The sequence below is a fragment of the Trachypithecus francoisi genome, unplaced genomic scaffold (genome assembly GCF_009764315.1).
Source record: "Trachypithecus francoisi isolate TF-2019V2 unplaced genomic scaffold, Tfra_2.0 Lachesis_group5, whole genome shotgun sequence".
Taxonomy (NCBI): Eukaryota; Metazoa; Chordata; class Mammalia; order Primates; family Cercopithecidae; genus Trachypithecus; species Trachypithecus francoisi.
In genome coordinates this window covers 85,266,052-85,291,510 of record NW_022681470.1, presented here as the reverse complement: position 1 = coordinate 85,291,510, position 25,459 = coordinate 85,266,052, and the positions used below count along the sequence as shown (strand labels likewise).

Below are 25,459 nucleotides of genomic sequence, written 5' to 3'. Positions count from 1 at the left end.
TGGCTCCATAAAAAGGCTCCTGCACATGCTGTGGCTGTTCATATTTATTATTTTTTTCTGAATTTTACTGAAACTCTCTGTAACATGCCCCAATGACTCATGTCCCTTATTGTTGGGAAAACCATATCAAAAGCAAGTCCATTTTTGCATTTGTAAATGTGGTTTGATATTTCTTTTGCCTAGTCTTTGTTCCTGACATAGACCAAACAGGGGTCCCCTGCTGGTTAAAAAAAAAAAAAAAAAAAAAAGGTCCCACATTCAATAAAATATCTGAGACGGTTCTGGTTGAGATTTATTTAGTCAACACACACACACATTAAGCATCTAATCTGAACAGTCACATTTCCAGACACTTGGTATTATTCAATGAAAAAAGCAGTTGAGAGTTTCTGGGCCTCAATTTCATTTAGGGAGTCAGAAACTTACAGCAGACATTATCAGCAGTAGACATTATATGTCACGAGAATGTAACATATGATGCCTTCATGTCCTCCTCTAGGTATAGATGTATCCTCCTAGATTCTGACAAAGATGAAGGATCTCAGAACCAATTATAACTTTTAAGTGAATGCAGAAAAAGAATTTTAGAAAATTCAACATTATGACAAAATTTCAAAAGAAATTACATATAGAACATACATACCTCAAGCCAATAAAGGCCATATATGACAAATGGATATCTGACATCATGACAAACCTTCAAAAGTTGTAAGCCTTTTTTTAAAGAGGCAAAGATAGTAGATCGATAGTAAGGCAAAGATACCTAATTACATCACTCTTCTTTAACATGCTATTGAATTTCCAAGCCAGAGCAATTAGAGAACAAAACCAAAGATAGCCAAATTGGAAAGAAAGAAAATAATTGTCCCTGTTTGCAGATATCATAGTCTTATAAATAGAAAACTTTAAAAACATTTAGAATAAATTCACTAAAGTTGCAGGATACAAAATCAAGATATAAGAGTGAGTAGCATTTCTATATATTAACAACAAACTATCTGAAAAAGAAATAAAGAAAACAACTGACACCTGTAATAGTTACAAAAAGTTTACTTCCCAATAAAATTATTCAAAAATGTTAAAGATCTCTACATTCAAAGCTAAAGAAAATTGAGGTATAAAATTAAACACAAATAAATGAAAAGTTATCCCTTATTCATAATTGGCCAAATTAATATTGCTAAAAAGTCTATGTTACACAAAATGATGTATATATTTAACATAATGTCTATAAAATATCAATAGAATTTTTCACAAACACAAAAAAACCTAAAATTCATATAGTACAGCAAAAGATTCTGAAAGCTGGAAGCATTGTACTACTTGACAGTCGAATATACTGAAAGCTACAGTAACTAAAACAGTCCAATACTGGCATTAAAAATAGACAAACAGACCAATGGAGCAGAACACAGAAAGATGAATACCTCACAGTCTCACTCATGTGGAATCTAAACAAGTTGATCTCATTAGAGACTAGGAAGGTTAAGAGATGCTGAAGTTTTAGGAGAAAGGGGCTTAGAGAATTATCTGTTAAATGATAAACAATGCCTGTTAAGCTAGAAGGAATTAGTTCAAGAGACCTATTGTAGTGCGGAGTGACTACAGTTATTGAGAATATATTGCATTTTTTTTTTAAAGTGCCAAGACAGTGTTGAGCATTCTCACAATAAAAATAACTATTGAGGTAAAGTGTTTTTAATTAGCTAGAATCAAGCATTTCAAATATCATGTGTTGCAAGATATGTATATATATAATTATGTGTATATATGTAATTATAATTACATATATAATTATGTATATATGTATATATATAATTTTGCCAATTTAAAAATAATTTTTAAACACATCATGGAGCAAAAGCAATGCTCCAAATACCAAGTCTACATCTTTTTCATAAGCTATATAGAAAATATAGTTTTTATGATTTTTAAAAATGTCCACTTATCAGCCATAAGCATAGAAACTCTAATATTCACCAGCATGTTCTAGAACCAGCACAGAACATGGGAGTCACCAATGAACTCTACAGCTTTCACTTTAAGTTTGGGACACCTGGAGTTTCTGGTGCTGATGCTAATCACATGGACAACATTAAAGAAGCAGGTGGTGCTAACAGTCCCATCTCTGGTCATGGTGTGAACACAGAAATCAGGTTTGCATTCAAAATCACCAAGGAAATACTTCAATCCAAAAGCTCTCTAGATCTCCGAGTTTTTTAATACAGAAAATGACTAAGGAATTGGCGAGTTATGTGATTATTTATATAAACTCTGCAATGTAAGCTGCACCCATTTAAATAAAACATATTGTGATATGAGTAAGAAACTTCCCAAGAGTCCAGTATCAATGGGGAAGAAAAGATTATTCCAAAATTTAAATCCACAGAAGCATTTAAAAATTTAAATTAAATTCAAAAAAATTAAATGTAAATGTAAACATAAATGTAAATGTTTATTATCTAATATATTACATAAACACTAAAAACTAAAAAATTCTACATGTACACATAAAGTGTGCTATATGTAATTTATAAAAAACTAAATTTAAACTTTTTTGCTTGCCATTAAGTGTCTTTAAGATTTCTAAGATATATTTTTGCTTAAGGGGTTTCCAAATTCTGATGTTTCTTTATATAGTGATTATGATATATAGCCTACCATTATTAATGCTTTACCTATTCTGATTTCATGTTTACCACATTTTGTGGTAGAATCTAATAACATTTCTTTCATACAAACATTACTCACTAATTTAATCCTATAAACTGTGTAGAGTACATTCCAATTATGCCAATTAAATTATTCAAATGGTGCATTTATAACTTAAAAATGTCCTCAAACTCTCCAGTTAAATCCAATTTTTCACTATATTAAAAATTTCAAATTTCTTATCACAACCTACAAAATACTATGTGAAATTACATGGGCTGCAGAGAACAGTGAGAAATCTGTAGCCATAATAAGCAAAGAAGGGAAAGGGCTATGACTAACATATAGATGGGGGTGAAAATAAAATAATAGTGAAGCACTGGAGATAACTATGAAATAAACACAATTCCTCTTAATTTCAGAGGCAGTTGTACACCCTGGGTATACATGTGTTTTCTTTACATGCAGAGTTAATGCCATCTCTTCATGTTGAATATTTCTAATCTTACTTGTAGCCAAAAAGTGACTTCAACAAGAGTATTTACTGCTAATTATAGAGCATCTATTATACCCCCAGGAAACCTAGCACGTTCCTGTGTTTGTTCACCTCATTTATATGTCAAAACAACTTTGTGAATTATGAAGCCTTCCCAGTGCACATCTAAACAAATTGGCTCAATAAAGTAAATAAATTCAATTATGTAAAATACTAAAATGGAAACAAAAACCAAGTAAAAATTGTCTGAAATAAGGTCTTCCAATTGAAATACAAAAATAGAATGTATTCATTAAATAAAATGTAGCAACACATACATTGTAGAATTACATCTTAAAATTATCTTGTGAACATTAATAAACTTTATGAAGGTTATTCTTGGAATTTCTCAGGAATATAGAGAAAATTTCATGAACTTTGGAATGAGAAAACTATACATTAGGTTTAGAATGGTCAACAGACAAGAAAAAAACAGGATCTGCATGAGAAGATTCTGAACCAGGAGCCATAAGATTTTTCAGAAGTAAATTCAATACAAAGCAGAGAATAAATATTTACTTTCAGAATCTTTGAGATTCCTAGTTTGCTAGTAAATTACCAATACTTTTTAAATTACGTTTTGTTCCAATATTTTTGTTTTGTTCTCAAAAAAGTACACACCTATACTCAAACACAATTACATGCTCCATAATTCTCTTAAAGTTAACACTTATGTTTAGAGTGATAGACTTATAAAATTAACTCCACGTTAATCAAAACTAAATGTATGTATGTGTTTTTACAGGCCAGAGAGGTCACAGACTCAAAGAAAAATGTAGTATGACATTTTGTAAATAGTCATTCAGGATTCAAAATACATGGCTTTTCATTATACTCCTTTATAATTATCATCATAGTGGGCAATTATAATGGTTACACTGAAGATTATATAAGAGTATCATTGTCCAGTATTTACAAAAGATAAAAATTAAAATATAACCTATGGTATGTTAGTCCATTTTGTGCTGCTAGAAGGGAATACTTAACACTGGCAAATTAAAAAGAGGTTTATTAGCCTCAGTTCTGTTGGCTATACAAACATGACATCAGCATCTGCTTAACTTCTGATGAGGCCGCAGGGAGCTTTTACTCATGATAAAAGGCAAAGGGGTATCATGGCAAAAGACAAAGCAAGAGGAATATCAGCTTTTTTTTTTTTTCCTTTTTTTAACAACCAGCTTTCACATGAACTGACAGAGGACTCACTAACTGCAGTGGAAAGAACTATTCCACTGCAATCTATTCATGAGGAATCTACACCCACGTCCTAAACACCTTCCACTAGACCCTGCCTTCACCATGAGGAAACACATTTCAACATGAGGTAAGGTACAAAAAACCCAAAGCATATCATATAAAAAAAATTTCCCAAGTTGTTTGAAATTAAAAGCCACTGGGAAAAGAGACTACTAGAGGTATCCTTTCACTGTTACCCAGTAGTGTATTGTTACTATCTGTTACCTACAACTTTGGGTAAAGTGGTATAGGTTAATTATTATGGCAAGATGTACTTCATTCAAGGCAAAATATTCTTAACACATTAAAAATCATTTTGTTTTATTAAAAGAAACTGCATTCTAAAAATAACATTTCAAAAGCTACTGTATTTTATTATCTTAATGTGCAACTCATAAAACAATTTACTACTAAAATTCAAAATGTTTCTCTATTACTATAATGCAAAATACTTCTCTGAATACCTAATGTGTTACTTAAAACACTGTTATACATCAACAAAAAGCATTTCTACTTATATTTTCCTTATAAATGTTACATTTCAGTGCCCTTAATCACTCATGAAAAAGCATATAAATGATGGTCATCTAATATAGAAGAACTTCTCATAGCTCTTATGCAGCAACAAATGACCACATGCTTTAATGTAAACAATAAATATAATAAAATCAAGTTATCTGAAATTTGAATTACATCAATATTAAAATATATAATAAAAGTATAAAAACTTTTAATGTGAAAAAGTATAACATGAATGTAACTACTTCAAAAAGACATCATCTCTTGACTCATTTAAATTTACATACAACTAAATTATCTATTTAAACTTTGAATTATTCTCGACAATCAACACTGCTTTAAAGTAACATCTGAAACTGTTAGTGCCTTAGTACTTTCTATAGTAAATTATGTAATGTTTTATTTAGACTTAATTTTGGACATTTGTTTGTATTCACTGTATTTGTAAAATATATTCTACTATATTATAAACTCTTGTGTTTTCTAAGGTATATATCTTGAAAAAATGTTTTTCCACATTTGTAGGAGGTTTTTTCCACCATAAAATCCTCTAAAGTTGAATAAAGTCTGAATAATTGTTTAAGGGTTTTCCTCTGGTACAGATTCTATTTACAGGATGATCTCTGAAATAAACAAAGGTATTGTAACATTCTATATTTATACATTTCATTCAGTATAGTGTTGTGCACCATGAAGCTTATATTTTGTGAAACATCCTTAAACAGTCATGATGCTCATACAACTTTTATTCAGTATGAAATTACTGAAGACATGTATAATGTAAGCAGTTTTTAAAGACTGCCACATTTTTCACATTTGTCAGGTTCCTCTCCAGTGTAAGTTCTCTTATACTTACTATGGATTGAGGATTGGTAAAACCCTTTTCCACATTCTTTACATGTGTAGGGTTTCTCTCCAGTATGAATTCTTTTATGACGAGTAAGGCTTGAGAACTGGTTAAAGGCTTTGCCACATTCTTCACATTTGTAGGGTTTCTCTTCAGTGTGAATTCTCTTATGCTTACTAAGGATTGAGGACTGGTAAAAAGCTTTGCCACATTCTTTACATTTGTAGGGTTTCTCTCCAGTATGAATTCTCTTATGGCTAGTTAGGTGTGAGCACTGTTTAAAAACTTTGCCACATTCTTCACATTTGTAGGGTTTCATTCCAGTATGAATTCTCTTATGTTGAGTAAGGCTTGAGAACTTGTTAAATGCTTTGCCACATTCTTTGCATTTGTAGGGTTTCTCTCCAGTATGAATTCTTTTATGCTGAGTGAGGTTTGAGAATTGAGTAAAAGTTCTGCCACACTCTTCACATTTGTAGGGTTTCTCTCCAGTATGAATTCTCTTATGGCTACTTAGATGTGAACACCGATTAAAAGTTTTACCACATTCTTCACATTGGTAGGGTTTTTCTCCAGTATGAATTCTTTTATGACGAGTAAGGCTTGCAAACTGTGTAAAGGCTTTGCCACATTCTTCACATTTGTAGGGTTTCTCTCCAGTATGAATTCTCCTATGTCTAGTTAGGTGTGAGCACTCATTGAAAAAGTTGCCACATTCTTCACACTTGTAGGGTTTCTCTCCAGTATGAATTTTCTTATGTTGAGTAAGGTTTGAGAACTTGTTAAAGGCTTTGCAACATTCTTTGCATTTGTAGGGTTTCTCTCCAGTATGAATTCTCTTATGTTGCATAAGGTTTGAGAACTGGGTAAAGGCTTTGCCACATTCTTCACATGTATATGGTTTCTCTCCACTATGAATTTTCTTATGGCTAGTTAGCTGTGACCACCAATTAAAAACTTTGCCACATTCGTCACATTTGTAGGGTTTCTCTCCACTATGAATTTTCTTATGGTTAGTTAGTTGTGACCACCAATTAAAAACTTTGCCACATTCGTCACATTTGTAGGGTTTTCCTCCAGTATGAATTCTTTTATGTTTGGTTAGGTTTGAACATCGATTGAAAACTTTGCCACATTCTTCACATTTGTATGGTTTCTCTCCAGTATGAATTCTCTTATGTTCAGTAAGGATTGACCTCCGGCTAAAATTTTTGCCACATTCAATACATTGAAAGATTTTGCTTTTAGTTGATGAACAGTGAGTAAGTCCATTATAACATTCTTTCTGCCCCTTACCCTCATTCACAGTTCTCCAGTCTTTCACTAAGTGCAAATTGTCAAGGCCCCAGCTTCTATGTCTTGTCAGTGTCACTTTTTGGCATAAATCTTTCATATCCTGCTCTGGCAAAAGGTCTTGAATGGAATAAGATAAAATAGCTGAAAGAAATAAAAATAAAAAGTTATTCTGCTTACTAATCTCCAGTAAATACACTTTACAAATCTAATAAATATAATTATATCAAAGACATTAACAAGATGGCATAATAAAATACCACTGGCCCTGATTCCCTTTTGAACATGTAAACTTAACAAAAATATACTGACCAAAATGCCTTTCTGAAAACTATAAAATCTAGTTAAGAGTTTGCAACACCCTAGGTGAGCACAATTGCAAAATCCACACAGAATAGAAAGTAAATTTTGTTACATTTATACATACAACCTTTCCTCCACCCCAATACAGCATGGTGTCTTTAAGAGTAAACTTCAAACTCCTGGCTTCTCCCTCAAAGCAAAAAAACAGAAAAACAAAACATTGTACATGTGCCCATACTTCTGGCTTTTGGCGGCTTTCCAAAGACTGGTTTCTGTCTCCCATAACAAAGACTGTTGAAAGAAATGGTGGTATGCTTTGAATGACAGCTTTGGTCTGCTAAGAAAAAGGTAAATAATTGTTACTGCAGCAGGGAGATCACAGTGCCACAGACAGACACCAGGTGTAGCACATGATTACAGGTTTTTACAAAGAAACATGAACAAATCACTTTAGCTGAACAGTAAACACACAATTCCAGAGAAGACAAATCATAAGAGGTTTGAGAGGCTACAAGGATCTCCAGCCTGGCAAATAGCTAGTAGCCTCCTCCAGGACAAAGCCACTTATAAAGAGTGTGACAGGTGGCATTTTATTAATGCCCAAATATGAACCAGAGATTACAATATATGCAAAGTTATCAGGGTAACATGGTCCAATCAAGGAAATAAAATAAATAAAAAATTAATTCTAAGAAAATAAATATGTATAAATTATCTAAAAAATTCAAATGACTCAGTAAGTGAAATGGGAACAAAGACAACTAAATAAAATCAGGAAATGTGAGTATCAACAAAATAATAAAATGTATAGCAAGAAACAAAGTGTGAGACTAAAGAATACAAGAAAATAACAGAAATGTTTATACAAAAGATGTAAAAAAATCAAAAATAAACACAAAAAGACCCATAAGAAGACACATTATAAGCAAGATTTTGAAATCACAGAGAGGAATAAGATGTTGAAAGCAGCAAGAGAAAAGTGATGTATCATTTATAAGCATTCTCCTATGGGATTACCTGTGAATTTATCAACAGAAACCTTGCAGGGAAAAAGGAAGTTAAGTGATATAGTCAGGGTGTTGAAAGAAAAAACAAAAACTTTCAAGCAAGAATACTATTAACAGTAAAACTGTCCTTCACAATTAAGAGAAGATGAAGACTTTCCAAGACAGCCAAATGCAGAAAAACTAAATCACCAGTACAACTGTCCTACAGAAAATGTAAAATGGACTCCGGTCCATTGAAAATAAAACGCGTCGTTAAACAAAAAATTATATACAAATACATAACTCTGGGAAAGATGTACACATACACAAAAATAAAATTCTGTAGTTTTATAATGATGGTGCTGAAAACACTTTTACTTATGCTCTACAATTTGAAAAATGCATGAGAACAATAATAAACATCTGTTGATGTCTATATAATATGAAAAATATAATTAGTGACATCAATAATATGAAGTTTAAGGTAAATATAATGAAAAAAATTTCTGTATGCAACTGAAATTAAGCTATTACCAGTTTATTATACGTTGTTGTAACTTTGGAGGTTTTATAATTCTCATGGCAACCACAAAGAAAATACCTATAGAGATACATATAAACACACACAGAAGAAGAGAGTAGAAGCATGTTGCTAAGCTCAGAAAACATACTGGAAGACAGAGAGAAAAGGAGGAAAAAATGGCTACAAGAATCCGATAAAACAATAAATGACAATAGTAAGTAATTATGTATTAGACAGCTATTTAAATAGTCATCAACAAAACATCCCAATCAAAAGACTGAATAAAGAGATTTAGAAAAAATTGTAAAAACCACAAACTATGTCTTGTCTCCAAGAGACTAACTTTAGACGACTGGCATAATAGACTAAAAGTGGGAGGAAGAAAAAAGATTCCATGCAAATGGTAACCAAATGACAGTTGGAAAGGTAACAATTATATTGGGAAAAGTACATTATATGTCAACAACTGTTATATTTCACAAAGTATACTTTAAGCCAAACTTGTCACAAGAGAAAATATGAACATCAAGTAATAATAAAAGTGTTCATTTATTGGAAACATATAATTTATAAGCACGCATGAATACATATAAGATTTAATGAGAACATAGATTCCCCACTAGGTTTCCCAAATACATATGTTTATTTAAAAATCCCACACAAATTTGAAATACAAAGAGAAAAATAAACGGAAGTGCAACTATATAGGAAGAATAAAATCAGCAAGTTGTTGGAACAGGAGGTCCTCTTCTTGTATATCTCCCAAAGCAACAAAAACTTATCAACCATCTATGGACATAAGTGCCTTTGTGAGAGAGCCGGTCACCATGGCTCATATTTGTAATTCCAGCTATTTGAGAGGGTGAGGCAGAAGGATTACTTCAGGCCAGGTGTTTGAGACCAGCCTGGGTAATAGAGCAAGACCCTGTCACACAAAAAGTACATTTATGATTGCTTTGTGATTCAGGGAGGGAGTTGTAATACCCTGCCAAAAGCACAAGACCAAGGAAAGCCTTTTTCAGAAAGCAAGTTTACCTTCAGATGGCAAACTTGAGGACCGCTGGTCTTGGCTACACAGATGAGGAAATGGCCCATTTAACATGATTCCACTTAGAATTCTGAAGTAACACCTGTAACTGTCATTAACTCCTTCCAGCCACAGTCAAGAAGAGGTCCTGCCCATTCAGAGAGCTAGGGTCAGATGCTCATTCATGGCCATAGATGCAGAACTGCAGACCTTGACATTTACTGTGGTCTCTGAAGCAGGTGAATAACTCAGTTCTAGACCTTTAAGCTATATTCCATAGCCAGTCCTGCCAACCTAGAGACCTGTGACCTGGTAAAAACTTTGCAAGTACTGGGTGGGAGCCACACACATACAAACACTTGGGATTAGGCCAAGTGTCTGCCCTACAGATCAAAGTGCTGAAGGCAACTCAGTTGGCCAAGTAATAAGACAGAATTCATAAGCACACAAGCCCCTGGTAATAAGCCCATTAAAGATAGACCCCATTGTGGACCCTGCAACAACCTTAGGACTCAGGTATATCCCCTCTCTACTGTGAACCCAGAAAAGATCTCATCAGCTGGGGACCCAATAGGATAAAATCTTTACCTGTATAAACCAGTTTATAAAAACTGGTAGAGGTATTTGCTCCTTCAAATGCACAGACACCAGTGCAAAGTGATATTGTGCCCATTATCAATGCTTCTATTTTAACATAGTCCTGGAAGTCCTAGACAGAACAATTAGGCAAGAAAATTTTTTAAAAGCCATAAAAATTGAAAAGAAATAAGTAAAAATATTGCTGTTTGTTGATGACATCATCTTATATGTAGAAAGCCTAAGAAATAAACCAAAAATCTTAGTAAATTAGCAGAATATAAAAGGTTATACAAATATCAGTTTTGTTCTAGTACACTAACTACAAACTAGTTAATAAAAAAACTCATTTACAGTAACATCTAAATTTTTTAGCAAAAAATTTAAACAATGATGTGAAAAATCTTTACATTGGGAAAGAAAATATTGATAAAAGAAACAAGAAAAAACAAATAAATGTAAAGATACCCAATGTTTATAAATTGGAAGACTAATTATTGTAAAGTGCCATATTATCCAAAGCAATAAAGAGATTCAATAAACTTCCTATCAAAATTACAATGGCATTTTTAAAAATAATAGAATAAAATTTTAAAATTTATATAGCATTACAAGACATTGAATTGTGAAAGCAATCTTGAGAAATAATAACAAAGCTGGGGGCATCATACTTTCTGATTTAAAGCTCTATTTGAAAACTATGGTAATAAGAGTAGGATGGCATAAATACGAAAACTGATACAAAAAAGGAACAAAATAGAGAGCTCAGATATAAGCCCATGCATATAAGGTCAATGAATCTTTAACAAGGGCATCAAGAATACACAGTGTACAAAAGATAGTCTCTTCAATAATTGATGCTGGGCAAAAAGAATATCTACATGCAAGTGAAATTAGACCATTTTTTTCTTACACAATACCAAGAAATTAACTCAAAATAAAGACTTAAATGTCAGACAGAAAGACTTAAAAGAAAATATATTTTAAAAACTACTTGATATTGGTTGTGGTAATGATTTTTTGGATATGACATCAAAAGAACAGGCAACAAAAGCAAGTATTAACAAGTTGGACTTCATGAAACTAAAAAGCATCTGCACAGCAAGAAAAACAATAAAATAAGAAAATCTGCAGGATGGGAGAAAATATTTGCAATCCATAAATCAAATAAAAGGTAGATATCAACAATATATGAGGAACTCATAGAAATCAAAAGGAACACAATAATAATGATAATATTAATAATAAAATTGAAAAACAGGCAAAAGACCAATAGATACTGTTCCAATGAAGACATACAAATGCCAACAGATATATCAGAGGGCTATCACCAATCATCAGGCAATCACAAATCAAAACCATGATGAAATATCACTTCACACTTAAGATGACTAATACATATATATTAAAAAGTGAGATAATGGTTTGACAATAATGTGAAGAACGGGGCTAAGAGCAGTGGCTCATGTCTATAATCCCAGCACTTTAGGAGGCTGAGGTGGGCAGATCACCTGAGATCAGGAGTTTGAGACCAGCCTGGCCAACATGGTGAAACCCCGTCTCTTCTAAAAATACAAAATTAGCTGGGTATGGTGGCACATGCCTGTAATCTTGGCTACCTGGGAGGCTGAGGAAGGAGAATTGCTTGAACCTGGGAGGTGGAGGTCATAGTGAGCTGAGATCGTGCTATTGCACTCCAGCCTGGGCCACAAGAGCAAAACTCCATCTCAAACAAAACAAAACAAAACAAAACAAAACACACAATGTGAAGAAACAGAAATCCTGTACTGTACACTTTAAAAGTTGTAAATTGGTGAAGTCATTATAAAAATTGGTATGAAGGCTCTTAGAAAAAGACACAAGTATAAAATTCAGCAATCCCAGTTCTATGTATATAACCAAAGGAAATGAAATCAGTATCTCAAAGAAATATCTGCATCATCATATTTATTACAGTATCATTCACAATTGCCAAGATATTACAATAACCTAAATGTTTTTAGACACTAGATGGATAAATATGGTTTACATACACAATAAAATATTATTTGGTCATAAAAATAATTTAATTCTGCCATTTAAACAACATGGATGGACTGGAAAGACATTATGCTAAGTAAAATAAGCCAGACACCAAAAGGCAAATACTGTATGATCTCACTTGTATAGAGAATCCAAAATGGTGAAACTCACAGAAGCAGAGAGTACAGAGGGAGTTGGCAGGGCCTAGAAGTGAAGAAATTGGGAAGGTGTTTTTCAGGTTTGTTTTTTTGAGACGGAGTCTTGCTCTGTCAGCCAGGCTGGAGTGCAATGGCAGGATCTGGAGCGCAGTGGCTGCTCGCTGCAGCCGCCACTTCCCAGATTCAAGCAAATTCTCCTGCCGCTGCTTCCCGAGTAGCTGAGATTACAGGCACCCGCCACCATGCCCAGTTAATTTTAGTTTTTTTAAGTAGAGATGGGGTTTCATTATGTTGGCCAGGCTGGTCTTGAACTCCTGACCTCAAGTGATCCGCCCACCTTGGCCTCCCAAAGTGCTGGAATTGTTGTTTGGTTTTAAGATGAACAAATTTAAAAGACCGAATGTGTAATTTCATGAATACAGTTAATCATGTCTTGTAGGCTTAAAATTTGCTAAGGTAGTAGACATTAGGAATTCACACTCCAAATCAATTTGAGTGTGTTAATTATAGTACAATGTGTACACATCAAATTTTTATGTTGGACATTCATAATTTTTATTTGTAAAAGAGTTGTTACACACACAAATAAATATATATGCATGCATGTATATGTATGTATACCCCAGTAAGCTTTATAGTAAATAAAAACAAATTTAAAATATAGTTATTTAAAAATAAGGTAAAAGGTGGGAGTTTAATATATGCTCAGCAATCTTCCAAGCTCCCTAATAAAATAGTATTTTTTTTAAATGTAGGGAATAGATATATTAAATTATATTACTGTTGATACTGTAACAATGTGGGCATAGAGTTTAAATTACCAATCTCAGTTTTTACTTAGAAAATAAAATTTTGAAGTAAAATAAGTTTAGATTTTCCTATATTTAGTGTTCTGATAAAATCACTGAGTATGAGCTTCTGTAAAATCACATTTGAAACCTCCATAGGATAGAAAATCATGAAGCTGAAAACACAACATACGTTTGTGGTGTTCCGGGGATTTCTGAACCAAATACCAATATACCACTACTCTCACAAATTTCAGACAAGATGCAAAAAGAGAATTAAATGGTATAAAATAGAGTTCCTCAAAAATATGTAGATATTCCTATGTTCCACAAAGCAATGGAAAAGCAGTCAGATTATATAGTGCCTTATAAACCATGAAGAGGACTTTGCTTCACTCTGTAACCTCAAAGGAAAATCACTTCATGGTAGTGGAATCCTTAGAGAACTTAAGAGCATGGGGCAGAAGATGCTCCTGTGAGAGGAGGACAAAGAAACTCAGGCTTTTCTGAAGCAGAGCTGCCCAAACCACATTTTCATTTCCGGCTTTCTCCTTGACATTTGGGCCTCTAACCTGTGTCATTTGCTTTATTTACTCCTACCTGCCTTGAAATTTGGCTACTATTACCTGTCTCTTTAAACTCCCAGGCTGTTTTCTTTGCTCTAGACAGGTGATCAGGTCTGGATTAGACATAGCAAGACCTGTTTCATTAGAAAAAATAACATGACTCTTGCTGGCATGCTCCAATTACCAACCTAGTACGGTGCTTGGTAGGAAAACAATTTTTTAGAAGGTTCTAGAAAATTACTCCCAAAATACTATTTTCTGACATTAACTATACAGTATTTAGAAAGGACTTTAAATGTATAGGTTCTTTTTGTTTGTTTGTTTGTTGAGACGGCGTTTAGCTCTTGTTGCCCAAGCTGGAGTGCAATGGCGCGATCTCGGTTCACTGCAACCTCTGCCTCTCAGGTTCAAGTGATTTTCCTGCCTCAGCCTCCCAAGTAGCTGGGATTACAGGCACATGCCACCATGCCCATCTAATTTTTGTTTTTTGTATTTTTAGTAGAAATGGGGTTTCACCATGTTAGCCAGGCTGGTCTTGAACTCCTGACCTCAGGTGATCTGCCCACCTCGGTCTCCCAAAAACGTATAGGTTCTTAGCTCCACTACCCAATACCACTGAATCAAAACTTGGTAGTGTAATTAGATTTTGACGTGTGGGCAACAGTATCTTATACCACTAAAGTTCTGGAATTACCAGTCATCTAGACTGAAGAATTTAGATCACCTTAAAATTTATGTCAAGATGAAACATTTTGAAGATTTTATTTTCTACACCAACAAGTTCCCAAGTTTTCCTTAGAAGCAGAGATCAAAAACTCATTCATGCAAATGACAAACTCTCAGGTAACATTTCAGGAGTGAAAAATATGAAATCCATAGTATGAAATATAAATTGTGTATTGAAGTTATCCTCACCCAGGGAGACCAGGTTTCTGTAGTTCTCGAACATCACATCCCTATACAAATTTCGCTGGGCAGCGTCCAGACATGCCCACTCCTCTGGAGAGAATTCTATGACCACATCACTGAATGCCAATAGTCCCTGGGGGGAAAAAATACACACACATTTACAAAATGTGCCATGGGCAGAGTTCTTAATTTGACTCCAACTGAATTGAAGAGAGTAAAGTGAACTTTTTCTGGCATAAATTGTCCAGTAAGATACTGTTTAAAACACAAAGATTCTCATTTGCATTCTGTAACTCTAAGGAAAGAGGATGGCATAAGATTTACAAAACCAGTGGAGATGCTATACTTTTGTTAAGTGTTATAGTATAAAAATAAGGGTGCCAATACAGGCATTACATATTGGACAGCTATATTTACATTACACAAAATAAGTTGGATAAATTTCTCAGAAGGAAAAATCATCTGAAGTGCCTCTCAGATTTTAATGCATATGACAAGAAATTAGAAATCTGTTTAAAATGTAGATTTTGATTCAGAAGGTCTGGGCTGAAACCTGACTTTCTGAATTTTGAACAAGTTCACCTGTGATGCTAATGCTTCTGAACCAAGGAGAATATTCTGCCAAACATTAAGTGGCAGAGCCTGCATTTATCTCAGTTCATTTGACCATTAAATAAGAGCCTTCATTTTCCAAGGTCAAATAATCTAAGAAGGAGAACTTCCAAATTAAATGTGATGGTTCATGCCCATCAGTTATTAAATCTCCCCAATGTACTTAATAATACAGAGAAAACTAATTTGTTTTTTAGTGAAGAAATCTGTCAGAAAGCATCTTAACCTAGTGAATAAAATTAACAGCAACTGTAACACAAAAAACTGGTATCACGTGTAAAAATGCACAGGAGGAGGTTACAACATCATTGCTATAACAGCATAGGTCAAGAAGGCAAAATCTGAATCTAATCATAAAGAAACATCAGTTTCATGCAAAATTCCATCAACTTTCTTTTAACTAATCCAAGGACCCAAATCCATCTCCAGTGGGAATCTTGGGCATCCACACCTTCCCATGTTCAACAGATACAAAAGAAACATTCATTTTGCAGGTCAAAAATTTATAGTAAAGATTGCTTATGGCACTTAAAAAGCCTGAATGGATATAAAACATTGATATATAGGAAAGAAATATTTTTCAGAGCCTCTTGACTATCATAAGAAGAAAAATTTTAAAAGTACTTGAAATAAATTTATTAGGCAGAAACATTACAAATATATAAATAAAAGTCTGCAAGTTTTAAACACATGACATTTCTGGAGAAACAGCTGATCCAGCCTCCGACCTAGTACTCATTTACCCGAGAACCAGCCATTTCTTCCTCTTTTTCTGATTTCTCTTCAGATGAGATTATCTGGACAAATCACACATCTTGAGAATATGCCTTTAGAGATGTCAGCACAACTCCTTCACCTGCTGTGGCCACACACACAGGCAGAAGGACCTTGAAATGCAGAAAAAGCTACTCTCCTGTTTCTTCATGGTACAAGACAGGAACAGTGAGCCCCTACATAAAGGTCAAAATGTGAGTTTCCATTTTCCTGCCATCAAGTGCCCTTCTCTCCCATGGAAGCCAGCAATTTGGGCTACAATAATAAAAATATTGGCTGCACTGACTTGACCACACCAAACCAAAGGAGAGCAGACCCTGTGACCTTCCTCTGGAACAAAGGCTGAACTCAACTCCACAAATGTATCTAAGGGCCCTCATGCTTGACCCTGGCCTTACCTTAGGATCACATGGGGTACGAAACTAAAACACCACCAATGTTCTTACCCAGACCAACAGACAGAACCTGTGGGGTGGGTACAAGTGAGAGTATTTCTTTAAACTGGCCATGTGATCCTAATTGGAAGCTTGGGCTGAGAGCCACTTAGCTAAGCATTGCTTCTGAAACTTCAATGTGCATATATCATTTGCTATTCTGAGCCCCACTTTAAGTAATGTGATTCTGTAGGTTTGGAAGAGGTCTATTAACTGGCTCCTGTAAGAAATCCCTGTTCATGTTAATGTTGCTCCTCCTAGGTCCATCATGAGTAGCACTTAGGTAGAAAACTACAGGCACAACAAACAGAGTCCCTTTACACAATACTCTTAGCCCAATACAAATATTTTTGGTCCAAAGTGAAGACCACCAATCACAATTCTGAAACATGGCATTGTTTTGCTAGCCCTTTAAAGTTTAAAGAGGACCACAATGTCTAAGCAAATCTCCATTTGGGAAACAACTTGTGCATATACATTAATGCAATGTTTACGGAGCACGTACTATGTGCTGGGAAGTACATTACAAAACAGTATGTGGGGAACCTCACATTATGTGAGTTTATCTTCATAAAACCCTGGGGGGTAGATGCGAAGTGTCTCATAATTGCCAGGATGTGAATACAGGGCATACCCTTTCTATTTCTTTTTCCATTTATCTATCACTGATTTTAAAAATAAAACGTATAGGCCGGGCGTGGTGGCTCATGCCTGTAATCCTAGTACTTTGGGAGGCTGAGGCAGGCGGACCACCTGAGGTCCAGAGTTCGAGACCAACCTGGCCAACAAGGCGAAACCCTGTCTCTACTAAAAATACAAAAAATTAACTGGGCGTGGTGGTGGGAACCTGTAATCCTACACTTGGGAGACTGAGGCAGGAGAATCGCTTGAACCCAGGAGGCGGGGGTTGCAGTGAGCCAAGACTGTGCCACTGCACTCCAGCCTGGGTGACAGAGCAAGACTCCGTCTCAAAAAAAAAAAACAAAAAAAAAGAATGGCCATTCAGGTAGTGACATCAGAACTCACAATAACAGGGAAGTAAGGAGCTCAAATGAAGCCCAAGTTCCCTGTGCACCTATATCTCTACTTTTTAAAAAAAAAACTGGCCACATACTTCCAAATTCAAGCATTTACCTACATTTTCTAGACTGAAAGTTCATGCATGATGAGCCATGACAGCTCCATTTGCTTTTCTAATAGCCATACCAAATGGAGGCAATTGGTCTATATATTAGTTTGCATCTCCAGATCTCCTCTTGGTTCTTCATCCAAGTACCAGGAAACTGAAGAAACCCCCATTTAGGTACCAACCAAGAAGATTCATTCTGTGAGGGGAGAAACAAACCCTAGATGCCTTATTTCTCTTCCACTGAGATGAAAGCAGAATACCCCATCAACAGTCTTCACAGGACATCCTTAAATGTCTCATAGAATCTCGGATGCTGATGAGACGGGTTCCAGTAAGCCTAGGCTGATGTCCCCATGATGAATCAGGCAGGACCAATTCAAGGTACTTCTATGAGGCCAGGAAAGTAAATTAAATTGCCCTTGTAAAGCAGCCAACCATGTTGGATACTACCTATCTCTGATCAGCTAACTCTCGGGTAAGAGGAAAGATAAAACTATCCTACTCCAGTAAGAGTTCACAGGTGAGGTGTAGTTGTGGTCATGACTGGACGTTTTGTGGTGCTGACCTCTCATTGCTAAGGTACTTGTTTATACTTACAGATTCTTCCAGGTTTTGCTGAAGGTAGGCTTTACTCTCCAAAAGAAACTCTGAGACAGGGTGCTCTACTTTTTGCTATTTGTACAACTGCAGCAGGTCACTGGACAAAAATCTACAAACATGGAGAAACCCACTCCAAAAGAGGGACTTTACAAAGTCTATGTTGATGTCTCACAAGGTAGATTTCTCCCCTGAGTTTTCTATCCATCCTCAGTTCAAAGTCTAGCCCTTTATTTTGCATCTTAGGCAAATGACAGCCCCTCTATGTGGACTCTAGGCAGAGTCAACCTGGTTTACTATTTCTGGGAGCTATAGAATGGGGAGAAAATCTAGAGGAGATATGTCCTCATGGAGGCTTCTCTAACAGATGCTGAAGAACCCCAGGACCTAGATTCAAAAGTTTAAGCTACAGATTTAGGTCTCTGAGGGGCAGGAATGTGACAGGTGCCCTCTGCAGATTCCTGGGCATTTGGACAGCAGGAGAAGGAATGAAGTTGAGGGTCTTAACACCTACTCAATGCACAGATGTGAGCCCAGTTGTTTCTGGGCCCCATTATCTCTGACTCAGTTTTGGGTCTGAAGATGGCAGGGGCATTAAAAGAAAGAACTGGAATATCTGGTTGTTGTTTTGTGAAGTTATTTTTGTAGAAATATGGTCTACTTGCTCTGAAAGAACTGTAGATTCCAAATAGAGAGACCCTTCTATCTAAACATTGTGCAATATTTTGCCGTACAATTGCGAGATGTGACTAGACGCTCAAAAAAAGAAAGGCCCTTTACAGTGAAGCCTTGTGGGTAACTTATATGTTTATATCATGTTTGGTAATTCTGGACAGCGTTTAAAAAGCAGCTAAAAACAAAATTATTTTCAACTCCAGAAAAACTCTCCACAATGGTAGAACAGAGAGAAAACTGTTGCTTTTTTTTTTTTTAAATAAAATTGAATCACAATGTGACATATATCACAGGTCATCTGCTAACAGACTGCAAAAACAAAAATAAAAGTAATGAAAACTAGTCCTCAAGTAGAAGACAGAAACTTATTAAAAATATATATTGTTCAAGCTGACCCCATTTTAGGCCTCAGCCCACCTGCACCCAGGCGCTCATTAAAACAGCATGTTGCTCCACACTGCCTTGTGTGTTGGCACACTCTTGGGGTTCCAACCAATACAAGAACCTTACATCTGGTGTGGAGACCCAGGAGGGGCTCAGGTCTGCGTCCTCTGTGGACCCTACCCCTCTATCCTGGAGAGCAGGCCATAGTAGCCAGACAAAGGAAGCTCCTCAGCTTCCAATCGCCTCTCTCTGCATGCACATCGGTCACTGATCTCACCTACTGGTAAGTTTCCCGGGAGCCCAGTTAGCAGGGGAAACTCTGCATGGCCTCTCTTGGTTTCTCCGGTCTGAAAATCCAATGTTGGTCCAAGAAGGCTCTGGCATGTGCCAGGTACTCGCTGATCATCTGGTCTCAGGAGGACGCCTCCAGGTCATTTGATCCCGTTCCAGGACAAAAAAGGCAGCGGTGAGGCTCGCTCCTTTTATCATCTCCCTCCAGCCATCCAGGATGGTCTCCTTTTCCCTGCTCTCCCAAGCCTACCCTCCATTATGGAAAACTCCCAGTCCTCCATTCCAAAAAACAGCCCTCTAGGCTGCCTCATAAAAAACCTGCAAACCTTAGGCCTCAGTCAAGATATCTGCCCTAAGCGCCTTGTCTTTTTTGCAATGCAGCCTGGCCGCAGTACGAATTAGATAATGGGTCCAAATGGCCTGCAAATAGAACATTCAACTTAACAATTTTAACTGACGTAAGCAATTATTGTCGACAACTGGAAAAATTGGAAGAAATTCCTTATGTCTAGGCCTTTTTGCACTCAGATTACAACCCGACCTCTGCAATTTTTGCTCACCTGTTCAAATCCTTCTCCTTCATTCTTGCCGCCTTGATCACCTTTCTCCTCCCAACCCTACCTCTTTTTCCTTGTTAGATCCAGCAGACTGCTGTCCACCCCTCCCAGCCCCTACCTCTTCCTCTCAGCCGTCTTCTTTAACCCCCCAAGCCTCCTCATTGTCTTCTCAGCCACCTTCCCAGTCAGCTGTATCTACTTCTTTTCCTACACCATCCTCTCCTCAGGACAATTCTAGCATTGCCTGTACTCATTCTCCTTTCTCACCGCCCTCTCCTGAAGCCTGTAAACCCATCCCACCACCTTATGCCCCTATCTATCCTCCACTGCCTGTTAACTCAACCCCCGTTTCCCCTTCACATCCTCAGCAGGAACTACTTCCAGGTTCTTCCTTCTCTCCTGCCCATACTCGCTCAGGCACCAACTTTGGCATGCCCCAACCTTACTTCAGCACCTGTGCTAGAATGCCCCCTTCAGGAAGTAGCAGGAACCAAAGGTATTATTAGAGTTCATGTTCCCTTCTCCCTCACTGATCTCTCTCAAATTAACAAAAGACTCAGTTCATTTCCAGAAGACCCTGCCTCTTATATTAGGGAGTTTCAGTATTTTACCCAGTCTTAAGAAGTAACCTGGCATGACCTCTATGTTATCCTCTCTTCCACCCTCACCCCAGAAGACTGGGACTGTTATCTGCAGCCTAGCTCAGGCGCATACTGATACAATTCATCACCAAGCTCCTGCCCAGCCTACTGGTGCAGAGGCAGTCCCCAAGCAGGACCCTCACTGGGATTATCAAGACGGGGCCTCTGGACGCCGCATTTGAGACATGATTGTGTGTCTCCTTGCAGCATTCAAAAAGGGTGCCCATAAAGTGGTAAACTATGAAAATCAGAAATCACCCAAGGTCCTGACGAAAACCCAGCCCTTTTTCTCCCTTGTTTAACTGAAGCCATGAGAAAATATACCAACCTAGACCCATCCAGGTGAGAAGGAACCACTATTTTAAACCTTCAGTTCATCTCCCAATCCAACCTTGATATTTGGTGCAAGCTTCAGAAGCTTGATGACGGCCCTCAAACCCTACCGTGAGATCTTCTTAATTTACCCTTCAAAGTCTTTAACAATCATGATGAGTAAAGTAAAAGGCAAAAACAGGCAGAGTTTCAAATGCTTGCCTCCGCCATCAGGGGCCCCCTGCTGGCCCACGGGGCGGCAGCTCCACACAGAAGCCTCCTAGCAATTCACCTCCACCTGGCACCTGTTTCAAGTGCGGCAACGAAGGCCACTGGTCCAGACAATGCCTACACCCAGGTAAGCCCACAAGGCTGTGCCCCTCTGCAGAGGACCCCAATGGAAGTCATACTATGAGTGGCCCCAGCAAGGACCGCCCCCATCCCTTCCCAAGCAGGCCAAAACCTCCTGCTTGGATCTCATTGGCCTTGCCACTGAAGACTGATGGTGCCCTGGAAAGGACATCCCGGAAACTACCATCGCTTCATCTGAGCCAAGTGGTAACCCTGATGGTGGCAAGTAGGCCAGTGTGATTTTTAAATTAATACCGGGTAGCCTACTCTGCTTTACCAAATTTTTCAGGACCCACCCAGTCCTCCCAAGTCTCTGTTGTGGGAATTGGTTGACAAGTCTCCAAACCCCGAGTAACCGCTCCACTCTTCTGCTCCCTACACACCTTTTCCTTCACTCACTCTTTCTTAGTCCTGCCCTCATGCCCAACTCCGCTCCTAGGCAGAGACATCCTTTCAAAACTCGACATTACTCTCCACTTCCACGTTCCCCATAGTACCCAAGACATCCACCTAGATCCCTCTGGCACTTCTAACTCTCTTCTACTTCTCCAACCTCCCACGTTAAAACATGCAACTTTTCCTTATTCCCCATCTGTAGTTAACCCCGCTGTTTAGGCGCAAAACACCACATCCCCGTCAGCATTACCCTTAAAGAGCCCACCCAGTTTCTATCACAGAAGCAGTATCCCATCCCCCAAGCAGCTCTTGTAGGCCTAATCATTTCTCACTTCCTCGCCAGTCACCCATCCGCCCAACAAACTCCCCTTTTAACACACCAGTTCTACCTGTTAAAAAGCCAGGAGCTCATTGCTTAGTCCAGGACCTCAGGCTCATTAACCAAGCTTTCCAGCAGTTACTAACCCTTATACTTCACTTTCCGCAATTCCCTCCAATACCACCCATTTTTCTCTTCTAAACCTAAAGGATGCTTTTTTCTCCCACAATTCCTTTAGACTCTGATTCCCAAAACCTCTTTGCCTTTACGTGGGAAAACACTGACACCCACCTTTCACGTCAGCTCACCTGGTGTGTACTACCTCAAGGTTTCAGAGACAGCACCCACCTTTTTGGACATGCCCTTTGCTCATGACCTCTCTACCTTATCCCTAAAACCATCCACTCTCCTTCAATATGCTAATAATCTGCTCCTGTGTAGCCCCTCTCAAAGAGACTGCAATGCCCATACTCTCTCTCTCTTTTAAACTTCTTGGCAGAATAGGGGTATTGGGTCTCCCCTAAGAAAGCACAAATATGCACCCCCTCAGTCACCTATTTAGGCCTACCTCTTAGCCCGTGAACCCGAGGGCTCACAACTGACTGCACATCCCTCCTCTAGTGCCTCCTGCCTCCGTAAACTAAGCAAGAAATTCTCTTTTCAAGAGCTAGTGGGATATTTTAGGCTCTGGGTTCTCTCCTTCCCTTTACTTGCCAAACCGTTATACCAAGCTGCTAAAGACCCTCTCCATGAGCCTTTAAAACCTGCACAGCCTATTACCCAACCTTTCCATCTACTCCAAAAGGCTCTCATTTCAGCCCCCATCCTCACTCTTCCAGACCTCACCAAACCTTTCTCCCTCTATACTGATGAACAGCATGGAGTTGCACTAGGTGTTCTAACCCAGTCTAAGGGATCCACCCTCCAGGTTGTTGCCTACCTCTCTAAACAGCTTGAAGCCACAGTTCTCAGATGGCCTGCCTGCCTCCGAGCATTGGCAGCAGCTGCTGTCCTCACCCTTGAAAGTCTAAAACTATCTCTCCATGCCAACCTAACCGTTTATTCAACCCATAACATCAAAGACATGCTAGTTCACCGCAGTGTACTAAGTCTCATCTCTGCCTCATGGCTCCTCCAACTGTATTCTCTATTCATAGAAACTCCCCAAATCACTGTGTTTAGCTTCCGTCCAAACACAGTCATGGTCTTACCTGAAGCTACAACTGCCCAAGACCCTTCAAACTTCAGTGTGAACACTGTTCAAACCTTTCTTATACCTTTTCCAAACCTAACAGACCAACCCCTTCCAGATGCCTCCTTTACTTGGTTGGTAAATGGCGGCTCCTTACTACATCAAGGACGCTGGCATGCTGGCTACGCTATAGTGTCACCACCCCCCAGACACTATTAAAGCCAATCCACTCCTTCTAGGCACCACCTCCCAAAAAGCTGAACTCATCGCCCTCACTTGAGCTCTCACTCTAGCAGCCAGAAAACAGATCAACATATATTCAAATTCTTGTTATGCGTTCCATATAGTGCATTCACACACATTCATGTGGAAAGAACAGGGCTTATCTGCCAACCCGACCCTCACCAAAAGCTACAACCAAAGTGGACAGGCCCCTACACTGTGATATTCAGCACACCAACTGCAGTGAGAGTCCAAAGACTCCCCCACTGGGTCCATCGCACCAGGGTCAAGCTCACCCCAAGGCTACTCCTTCCTCCAAAACATTAACAGCGGGCAGCACCCTTGGCGTCCCTGTATATAATAATCTAAACAAAGAAAAACTATCCTTAAAGGTAGGAGAAAGCCAAAAAATGGCAAAGGGACAAATGACCTCCGCAATGGATCATCGAATGTTAGGTCTTGCCACTTGGGCTGAGGTTATTGTACTTCTATATATATGCTAAATAGAATAACTAGACTACAGACTGTTCTAGAAATAATCACTAACCAAACTGCCTCAGCCCCAGAAATGCTCAGCGCCACAAAACCAAATGTGTGCAGCAATTTATCAAAACAGGCTAGCACGAAACTACTTATTAGCAGAAGAGAGTGGAGTCTGTGGTAAGTTTAATATCTCTAAATCGCCATGTTAACACAGATGATAAGGGAAAAGAGGTTCTAGAAATCACTTCTGACATCAGAAAAGTAGCCCACGTACCAGTCCAAACCTGGAAGGGATGGGACCCAACAAACCTTCTAGGAGGGTGGTTTTCTAATTTAGGAGGATTTAAAACACTGGTAGGGGCAGTAATCATCATCAACGGGCCCCTCCTGTTTCTCTGGTGTGTTATCCTACTGATAATAAAAGCCACTGAAACTCTTGTTGAAACTACAGTTAATCGCCAGACAATCCAGACAATGCTCCTACTACAATGACATGATGGATACCAACCCGTCTCTTCAGAATAACCCCAAAATTAAGTTTTTCTTTGTCCAAGGTGCCCACGCCACCCCTATGTCACGCCTGAAGTAGTTGTTGAGAAAGTCATCTGTTTTCCCTTTTCTATAACCAAATAGACAGGAATGTAAGATTCTTCCCCCAGGTCTGAAAGCTTAAGGAGATGAATAACTCCTCCCTTCTCAGGCCCAGTCCCAAGGTGCAAGGCTACCTGCACCAGCAGCGTGTGCCAGCAAGATAGCAGAAGCAGCAAGAGAGCCTGCCAGAAGACACGTACCCCTGAAGATCTAGAGAGGCCATCTGGGTACAACAACATAGCAGTTATGTCAGACTAGGACACTTCCTGCTGATAGGAGACTATAAAACCTTTGCCCCACCCTCATTTGGTGCTGACTCGATTTCACGCCTCAGCCTACCTGCACCCAGGTGCTCATTAAAACAGCATGTTGCTACACACAAACACACACACACACATGCACACACACACGTTCACCCTAAATTCACCTGGTAACTGGGGAGGCCATCTGTGTTTTGTCTGTAGTCAACGGAAAATTGAATTGCCTATATTCAAAAGAAATACAAATTTTCTATTTCTTCATGACATAAGATAGTTTTGGAACTTGGAGCCAGGTCCTG

At 37.9% G+C, this 25,459-nt stretch overlaps 1 protein-coding gene across 5 annotated transcripts in view; it reads right to left on the bottom strand.

Annotated features, from left to right (window-relative positions):
• Nucleotides 1-275: 275 nt before the first annotated feature.
• The window catches only part of ZNF678 (zinc finger protein 678), a 119,886-nt gene continuing 94,702 nt past the window's right edge, over nucleotides 276-25,459 (bottom strand). For 2 of the 5 annotated variants that reach the window (XM_033196985.1, XM_033196984.1), the window contains one exon: nucleotides 276-7,226. In XM_033196985.1, coding sequence (XP_033052876.1) covers nucleotides 5,734-7,182 — 1,449 coding nt within the window. In that variant the 5' untranslated portion in view covers nucleotides 7,183-7,226 and the 3' untranslated portion in view covers nucleotides 276-5,733. Of the gene's footprint in view, nucleotides 7,227-10,509; nucleotides 10,625-14,946; nucleotides 15,074-25,459 lie in introns of those variants that run through there. The other 3 variants (XM_033196986.1, XM_033196981.1, XM_033196982.1) reach the window with 3 other exon arrangements.